This window comes from Simochromis diagramma, unplaced genomic scaffold (assembly GCF_900408965.1).
Source record: "Simochromis diagramma unplaced genomic scaffold, fSimDia1.1 OVJJ01000385.1, whole genome shotgun sequence".
NCBI lineage: Eukaryota > Metazoa > Chordata > Actinopteri > Cichliformes > Cichlidae > Simochromis > Simochromis diagramma.
Genome location: NW_024386751.1, coordinates 567,442 through 577,288, shown reverse-complemented (window position 1 = coordinate 577,288; position 9,847 = coordinate 567,442). Strand labels below are relative to the sequence as shown.

Sequence of the window (9,847 nt, the reverse complement as noted above, 5' to 3'; positions counted from 1 at the left end):
TTTGTTTCATTGCTCCACATTTATTGAATTCTGGACAGCGACCTCTGAACTTTAGCGTGGATGCTGTGCCCTGTCACAGGATGTTTCCCTCAGTCTGCAGGCTGGGTTACAGAGACCCGCCTGCTGTTTATCAGGAGGATTATCAGTAGAAGCTGTAATTACTGTTCTTTGACACTATAAATATATATGGTAGCAGGCTGAGGGGCGGAGCCTGTTCGTCTGACTGACACTCTGTCGCGGTTAATGTTCACATTATTGCAGCTGTTTGTTCTGTACTGAGTGTTTCCAGCAACGGCCGCCATGACAGAGACTGCAGTACCTGTTGGTGACCTCTGACCCTCTGTTGTGTTTGGGGCTGGTGCTAATAAAGCTGCGTTCCTGTAGTCGAGCAGCGTATGGAGGCCGGGAACCGCAGGCCTATATGAAGACGTCTGTCCCCTCCTGTGCTTAAACTCGCCAGTGTTCTTTGAGGCGGCGCCGTGTGCGAGGAACCGGCGAGGATGAGGCCGGAGGCCAGAGTCCGAGCTCAAGGCAGAGAGGAGCTTTGTACTGAGACAGAGCTCGCTCTGCCTCTCAGCTACATCACAGTAATCATTCAACACGCGTATATTACTTTTATATATCTATACAATGTTTGATCGATGACTTGATTGCACTTTGGATTTTCAGCTGACCGCCCCAAACCTCTGCAGCAGTGCTGGCAGCACTCACAGGTGAGGCCCTCAGCTCGGCCTGTGCTGGATGCAGCCTGTCCTACGGAGCTGCAGGTAACCTCAGGGTGCGCTCAGTTCAGACATGGCTGTGTGGACAGCACGTTGTTACTGTTATGCCAGCTGTACTCTCACTACTTTACAGTATTTGTATCACATATGTTCAGTGTTGTCCTATGAACAGATATAAGAAAAACTGTGGAGGGTGTACTCGCGGATACCTGACACGTCACACTTTGTTCTCCTTTGTTTGTTTCCCAAACAGCAGAACATTTAGCTGTAATAGCATCACGGCTGGTATTTACAGAAATATGAACAGCACGATGAACAAGCAGCAGCTTCCTGAGCAGCAAACTCACAGAGGGAATAAACTAGATCAGCTGAGTGTGTGTATGAGTGTGTGCTGTTCGTATATTATGTGTGTATTCATACCTCGTGCACTCACTGATAGATATTGAGGCAGTGAAATGATTGCTGCTGTGCAATCTCTGACCAGAAAACTACAGTAAAAATGTACCGAAGAACTGAACAAAGTAACTTAACAGATAAAACATGAACATCAAAGTAAAGTAATTATTACTTAAATTAAGAATTTAACCTAAGAAGTCTGAACTAAGAGTTAGAGTTACATTTGAAATAAACAGCTTGCAGTGGAAGGTATAGTAATGAGGTGCATTATTATGGTTCGAGTCCATGTGCAGTGATGCGATATATGAGCGAGTCCAGTCCTCCAGTCCTACACCTGGTTCAGGGCCCGGATAGCCTGAGGGAAGAAGCTCCTCCTCATTTTCTCTATTTTGGCCCTAAGGGAGCAGAAGCGCTTCCAGACCTCAGGAAGTGAAGAAGTGATGTGGTGAGGCTGAAGATCTCCGTGAACACCGGTGCTAGCTGGTCAGCGCAGGCTCTCAGGACCTGACCTGGGATTGCATGTGGTCCTGCTGCCTTCCTGGTGTTCACGCTCCTGAAAGCTTTGCTGCTGATGAAACAGCAGCTCGCAGTGACAGCAGCGCTCACTTCACCTGGATCCTTCAGTCTGTCGTCCTAAAGGTGACCCTGCTGCAGCCTGCTGGAACCGTGAGGCCCGGTTACTGATAAATGCATTTAAGTGTGTGTGTGTTCATCTGAGTGTGTGTGTCTGTGTGTGCATGTGTGTGTTTGTCTGTGTGTGTCTGTGCGTGTCTGTGCGTGTGTGTGTCTGTGTGTGTGTGTCTGTGTGTGTGTCTGTGTCTGTGTGTGTGTGTCTGTGTGTGTGTGTCTGTGTGTGTGTCTGTGTCTGTGTGTGTGTGTTTGTCTGTGTGTGTCTGTGCGTGTCTGTGCGTGTGTGTGTGTGTGTCTGTGTGTGTGTGTCTGTGTGTGTGTGTGTGTCTGTGTGTGTGTGTCTGTGTGTGTTGGTATCTGTGTCCTTGTATCTTGGTGGGGACCTGGGATTGCAACCCCACGGGGCTGCGGGCGTTTCCACGCTCAGCACGTGGTGTCAGGGCTACAGCTGGGCTCATTTTTCATGGTTCGGGAAAGCATTATGTCAATGGGAGGTCCCCACGAGGATATAAATACACACACGTGTGTGCGTGTGTGTGTGTGTGAGTGTGGTGGGGGTGGGGTCACTCGCTGTTTCCTCTTTGTTTTTTTCTTTGACCTTTCCCCCGGAAGTGGAGCAGCTGCTCTGCTGTTAGCCGCTCCGGACTCTCGCTCGTCTTTACCGTCAGAACCGGAACCTGCGACCGAACCGGAGGGACCATGGAGCCCGTCCCCGCTGCACCGGTAAGCACACCTGCCGAGCCGAGCAGGGCTGAGCCGGGCCGATCCCCCGGACACGGTCATGTGAGCGGCTAAGCTAACCGGGCTAGCCCCGGTGATCTGGACTCCGGTCAGGAATCCCTCAAACCGAGCCGAACCCGAGCCTCCCACTGCGGCTGCTGTCAGCACCGTCCCAGCTGGAGCCAGGCCCGCTGTGAGGGGCTCCGGGTCCGAGCAGCGGACACTGAACGGAGTCCAGACTCGGTTACTGATCCACGGATTCGTTCGACTGATTATTGATGAGCGATCGATGTTACAGGGCCGTAGCCAGGGGGCTTACGGGGCGAGGGGCTCATAGATTAACCTCCTTAAATCAGAGTCGTGAATCTTTCACTATAGAGAACAACACAAAACTTTATTGATCCTGGAAACAGACAAACATCACAGCGTGAAACAACCTGAACACGTGTAAAAGATAACACGCATGATCAGGCACGGCTGACGTCCGAGTCCCAACTGGAACTGGAAAGTCCTTTTCTCCTTATGCCGCCATCTTCCACAGGTCGACAGACCACGTGACTTTCACGCATTGCATTGTAGGTATGAGTGGCAGCAAAATCAATACACTGCATCAAGCGCTAGCATTTCCAGCACCGGTAATCATTAATTCTGCGGTTTTAATCCCTACTTGCATTTTATTTGCCCCAAAACAGTTCTGTACAAAACGAAGGAGAACTCGGCAGCATACAGAGTGGAGTAAGGACGTTAGCGTGTTGCCCATGGACATATTTATTATTATATCAGAATCAGAATCAGAAAGGGGTTTATTGCCAAATGTTGAGCAGGTTTACAACATTAGGAAATTGCTGCGGTGCTTCAGTGCAAACATAGTGTCATAAAGATATAAAAATAAGAATAAGAATTAAAAGTGCTACGTAGAAAGATATGTGCATGAGATATACATGAGATATATACATGAGAATAAGAATTAAGAGTGCTACGTAGAAAGATATATACATTAGTGCAGGTGGTGATCAGTGCCAAACATGGAATGATGCAGTGACACAGCGTAGGGTCATGTGATAGTGGCGGGGACAGTCATATGGTTATTGTTCATGTGTCCAACAGCAGAGGGGAAGAAACTGTTCTTATGGCGAGAGGTTCTGGTGCGAATGGACCGGAGCCTCCTGCCTGAGGGGAGCAGGTCAAACAGACTGTGTCCAGGGTGAGAAGGGTCAGCTGAGATCCCAGCTGCACGCCGCAATGTCCTGGAGGTGTACAGGTCCTGCAGGGATGGAAGTCTGCAGCCAATCACCTTCTGTCCTCCACCTCCAATCACTGATATGGTCCTAAGCGTGAGTGCATGCACTTCACGTTTATTAACGTCAGATCCCTGCAACAAGCCCAGCTCCAGTTTACTTTGGTGATTTGGACGATTCCATCTCACAGCTGCTGTTACAGGCAAACGCATCTATTTGTCGTTTCAGGTTGTAGTGTTACACAACATTTTCAGATGCAATAGAAATAAAATGAGTGTTTCGTAATTCATTCAATTTATTGTCTTTATTCATTACTGGCATTATTGTTTCGTTCTATTATAGAGTCTTACAGGAAAGAGGCAACATTGTATTCAATTGTGCTTTATTAGCTGCTTCAGTGAAAAACAAATCAACAATGCAAAAAACAAAAAAAACATATCAAAACAACATACTGGAAAACAGTTATTCATCACTTGCTTGCTTGGCACATATATGCAGACTTTTCGTGGCTGTTTTGATCTCGCTCTCTCTCTTAACCGATCAGATCTGGCTGTGGTAGCAGCTTTAAACTCGGTCTGACCCAGGCTGACAGAGGGGCCCAGTCTGGATCGCATTCCAGCATTTTGTAGGCTGGTTTTCCTACAAAACACAACAAACATGAGCCCGCAAAGCCACAGTGAACAAAGCAGCAACGAATTCAATTCAAATCAATATAAGACTTATTTGTAACCTACATCAACAATTATGATAAAATACGTATTAACTACAACAGCAGACTGACCTTTGTGGGAATGCTTGGAGCAGACTAACCTGTGAGCTGGAGTGTTCTGGGACGTTATATTTGGTCTTTGAATTGCTGCAATCCAGTCGCCTCTTTGTTACTTCGGAAACATGACTTGAACAATTTCTCTTCCACGACGGAATCAGATTAAAAACGATGTCTTTACCCGTCGGCTTCCCGTGGCTGTCATGCGACCGGCTATTGCAGTTAATAATACAACAGCTTCTTGCCATTTTTTGTGTTTCTTTTTATCGCTGTGTGACTGATTTCAATTGAAAGCCTGTGTGCGCTAGTACCTCTTGCCACTCGTACCTACAATCCTTTGCGGTTTTACCCCAGAAATGACGTCACATTTTTATTCAAGTCGCGGTGGTGTGCACGTCAGGTTCTGTAAAGGTCATGGTGTCAGGTTACAATCCGGTCAGTGTAAGTTACCACGCAGAGTTCCTGCAGGAACACAAACACCCGTGTCCGCTCAGTGCCATTTTTCAGTCCTGCAAGAGAAACTCAGGAACGCTGTGAGTTGATCTTTGATGGACTGGAAGAAAAACGTGCACCATGAGGACGCTGAGCTCAGGAGTGCATGCTGACTGCAGGTTAGTTAGGCTGACAGTCGCACACGCCACCTGATCGATACCGCCCCCGGTGTTCCTCATTTCGATAATGCAGTAATCTGATTACTGGCTTTGTCTGATTGCGTCTTGCCCGGCTGCATTCAGTTCAATTTTATGTTCATAGCAGTTAATCACAACGACAGTCACTTCAAGGCGCTTCATATTGTAAGGTAGACCCTACAATAACACCCCGACGATCAGATGGGACAGTGGGAATGAAATCCTCCCGTATTACCAGGAAGAAACCTGCAGCAGAGCCAGGCCCAGGGAGGGGCGGCAGGATAAAAAGGTTTGGATCTTCAGAGTCTGTCTCCTGACTCCAGACTGAAGGGGCCTGAAAACTGAGGAACTAACCTCAGCCTATCCGACATGTCAGCGCTAACTAAACTAGCTTCTACGTTAGCTTTCAGTAACGCATTACCTCCCTGTTGCTGTGTGTGGAGCTCCATGAAGCCCCACCCACAGTAACAGTCCAGCACAGACACAGAAATGAGCCCTGCTCCTCCGCCCTTACAGCCCCTCTGCACATTACTCAGCATGTTGTGCAGCACAGTTATTGCATACATGCGTGTTAGTGTGTCACAGGTGATTGTGCACCGTCACAGGTGATTGTGCACCGTCACAGGTGGACAGACGCAGCTTGTTTGCTAATGTGAGCTGACCTGTGAGGACCCCTGGTGGCCAGTAACAGAACAGCTGTGCTCAAATTTAAAGCTACAGATGTCTGTTTGTGTTTGAAAGGTTCAAATCCTTCATGAAGTCACACCCGTCACTGCAGCTGCTGCAGAGTCATGTGACCCTGAATAAGAATGAAGTGTGTTTGTGCGGTCACGTGTGTTTTCACCCGTGCCATGCTGTCTGAAATCTTTCCTTTCAGGTTGAGGAGTTCGCCGGCATTCAGGTGAAAACGGAGCCGGAGGGCGACGTGGAGATCCGCTCGTACCCGATCCTCAGGAAGTTGTCGGTCAAGCTGAGTGACTGCAGGGTGTGGCTGGAGGGGCGGGACTTCCTGTCTTTGGGTAATTCATGATTAAAATATCAGATATTTGTGGCTGCTTTGTCTGAGCAGAAGTCCAAATTGCGTTTATTCCGGTCAGGTCAGACATTCAGATGTCTAAGATGGAAACTTCCCCTTTAATTCAGGTGAATGAAGCAAAAAAGAAAGTGACAGGAAGGGAAACAAGCTGCTGAAACTAGAGACGTCACAGTGATGATCTCCACCACATCACTCAGCCATGCCTCAGATTTCTGCATTACTGCTTCAGCTGCAGATTATTTAGACTCTGCGCAGCAGCAGGAGGGATCGTAGGAAGGAAGAACTCCCTTAGAAAGGAGGAAAGCAGAACCGCTAACTTGGGTTTCAGTGATCGAGTTTCTGATTCAAATCGGTTTTTAGTTTGAAAAAGTGACATCGATTCATTAAATCCTGAATCTGTTTTTAAACATAAACATATTTTATCAGAAACAGCAGAATCTGAGGTTAAAGGTCAAATAACTCTCAGCTGTGTCTGTAATTTGCAGCATCAGGTAATGTTGAGTCATGGTTTTATTTTGAAAGTTATCTGCTATAAAAAGCCAGGCCAGGAAAATCTGCTTCATGTTTATCCTCAGTTACTTTGACACAAAGACATCTGCTGTGATGAAGTCTCACACTGTCAGCTTTGTTTGTATACATGGATATAAAATATGGAATGTGCTGATAAGTGATCAGAATTACAACATTTCTGAGTCAAAATCAAATCGATTCTAGAAGTGATGATACCCGGCTCTGCTGTCTTGTCCATAACCTCAAACACTGTGTCTTTGAGACAGAGCAGTGTGTTTGTGGCTGTTTCCTAACAAAGGAGACGTGATGTCCTCGGGCTTCCGTGTGTTGGGAACAGAATCGGAGGAAAACCTCTTCCTGCTGGTTAACCCGGCAGCTGGACGGCAGGATCAATGAACTGCCTGCTGGCTGTGGCTGTGTGGATGTCGCCGTTCCTCTTCGTCTCTAACCTTTGAACTCCGCTTCCCCGCAGGTGATCACCCCGAGCTCAGCGAACGGAGGCAGCGGCAGCAGCAGGCCACCAACACGGGCAGGAAGATGGTGTATTGCCACGAGTGTAACAAGGGCTTCTACAAGAAGTCCCACCTGGAGGCTCACCTGCGGGTCCACCGGGCCAGAAGCCCAACGAGTGCTGGCAGTGCGGCAAGACCTACCCGACCCTGATGAGCCTGGTTGTCCATCAGCAGGTCCACGACCGCACGGCGCCCTACCAGTGCTCCTACTGCGACAAGACCTTTGCTCTGAAGAGGGACTGGAAGACCCACCACCGGACGCACTCGGGCACCAAACCCTTTAAGTGCTGGTTCTGCGGGGACGGCTTCGGAGAGCAGGACGAGCTCAGCGAGCACCTGGAGCTTCACAGCGGCGAGAAGTGCTACCACTGCACCGTCTGTGATAAGATGTTCATATCCTACCAGGGCTTCAACTTCCACCGCAAGTCCCACAAGAGCCGGAAGCTGCTGCCATGCCCCAAGTGCAACAAGACCTTCAGCAACCCTCAGAGCCTGAAGCTGCACCAGGTGACCCACTCCAACAGGAAACCGCACAAGTGCCCCACCTGCGGCAAAGCCTTCAAGCTGCTGAGCGGCATGCGATGCCACCAGCGCACCCACGAGGATCTGAAGGCCTACCACTGCACTGAGTGCGGCAAGTGCTTCTCCAGCCTGCAGGGCTTGAAGCTGCACGACCGCACGCACACCGGACTCAAGCCCTACAAGTGCTCCGAGTGCGGCAAGCGGTTCACGCAGTCGCCCCATCTCAAGGCGCACATGGTGACCCACACCGGTGAGCGGCCCTTCCTCTGCACCACCTGTGGGAAACGGTTCACGCAGTCATCCCACCTGAGGTCCCACATCACGCTGTTCCACGTGGGCGAGAAGCCGTTCACCTGCAATGACTGCGGGAAGAGCTTCACCATCGCTCACTACCTGAAGGTGCACCGGCGCACGCACACCAAGGAGAAGCTGTACCAGTGCTCGTACTGCCAGAAGTCCTTCTCTTACCACAACTCGTGGAGGGCGCACGAGAGGATTCACACCGGCGAGCGGCCCTTCACCTGCCAGGACTGCGGCCAGAGCTTCATCACGTCTGGCTCGCTGGTCAGCCACCAGCGCTCCAAGCACACTGGCGAGAAGAGCCACTACTGCATCACCTGTGGCGAGTTCTTTTTCACAAGCTCCATGCTGCGTGTCCATCAGCTCGACCACACCGGCGAGCGGCCGCACGTCTGCAGCTGCGGCAAGACCTTCAAGACCCGAGGTGTTCTGCGCTACCACCTAAAGAGGTTCACCGACCACCGGCCCGCTGAGTGAGGGGAGGGGCCTTTCAACACTACCCTGACATGTTTTATATGTTAATCACCGCCTGAGCTTCAGCAGGAGCTTCTCCAACCGCAACATGTCTTCTTCATGGTGGTCCTCAACCAACCAATGATCTCACAGAGCAGCAGCGCTACCATACTGTGTTGTTCTGACGTGAACTTTGACTCTATGGACATGAATGCTGCTGAGAACCCACTCTAGTCTCCTGACTGTTAGCACGCAGTGTTGGGAAGGTTACTTTTAAAATGTGTCCCACTACAGATTACAGATTACATGCCCTAAAAATGTATTTTGTAACATTTTCCTTTACGTTACTCAATGAGAGTAACTATTCTGAATACTTTGGATTACTTCACATATTATCATGCTTTTTCTAACTACATGAATGTCCTATTGCTGTGTGATTTATTACTGAAGGTTACTCGCCATATCAACTAGATGTTTTAAATCTTAGTATAAATGAGTAACAGTAGGTGGACTTTAGGTAAGGCTGCACTTTTTGCAACATATGACTGTATCAGTCATGTTTTGTTTCTGTCTGCTAACCTCAGCTAACGCCAGCTAACAGTGTTAGCTTGGTGGTGAGTAGCCTTCAGTAATAGCAACAGTACATCACAGATACTGAAGTGGCACGTGACCCAGGTAGCTACCACAGCTAAAACAAGCTAGCTGCAGTCGGCTAATGTTAGTTTTTAAACAGAACGTACTTGCAGATGTTTCTTAGGTTGGAGTCTTTGACGCTGAGAGCAGCTCGGTTGCTGACAAACAGAGTTTGCATTGCACGCTCAGATTTCATCCCTCTCTCATTTAAATGTGGTTTCGGACTTTCCTAGTAAGAAATGCATTCCTGCCCGTGCACTGCTGGCTCTGCTGTGCTGGCTCCGGGTCCCACCAACATTAACAGGACGCTGACATTAGAGAGGGCATAGCCTAACATATGAAACTAGAAAAGACCAGATACACGTTTGTATTTTAAATACATAACACAGGTACATATATTCTGTTTCAGCCCAACACTGTTGGCGCTGACCGTTGGCGTTGCTGAGACCGTGGCGCTCCAAACCCAGCAGGCTTCCAAAGAATCAGCCATGATGTTTGTGCATTGCGCTCTTGGTGACACCGTGTTTTTAGCGGTGTGCATCATGTCATTACCAATAAAGTTTGACCTGCAGCTTCACCTGTGACTTCTCTTGTTGTTCCCCCTGACAGCTAGTGACAGAGTCACCTGTCACAGGTCTTTTGGAGTAATTTTTTCATAGTTAGATGCCTGGCTGACAACTGTATAAAATAAAAGCTACACAAAATATTCGAAGCACATAGTGCACACTGTGGGAATTTACGACTGTGCGTGAATCCCCCTGATATTGGTATGATCCGAGC

General features: G+C 48.8%; 1 protein-coding gene across 1 annotated transcript; it reads left to right on the top strand.

The window, feature by feature from the left end:
* Positions 1-2,310: 2,310 nt before the first annotated feature.
* On the top strand, positions 2,311-8,766 carry LOC120728133 (zinc finger protein 239-like). The gene is made up of 3 exons (XM_040022901.1): positions 2,311-2,471; positions 5,979-6,120; positions 7,120-8,766. Exon 3 carries the CDS (start codon positions 7,310-7,312, stop codon positions 8,456-8,458), a length of 1,149 nt encoding a protein of 382 aa, XP_039878835.1. The 5' UTR covers positions 2,311-2,471; positions 5,979-6,120; positions 7,120-7,309; the 3' UTR covers positions 8,459-8,766.
* The last annotated feature ends 1,081 nt before the right edge of the window (positions 8,767-9,847 follow it).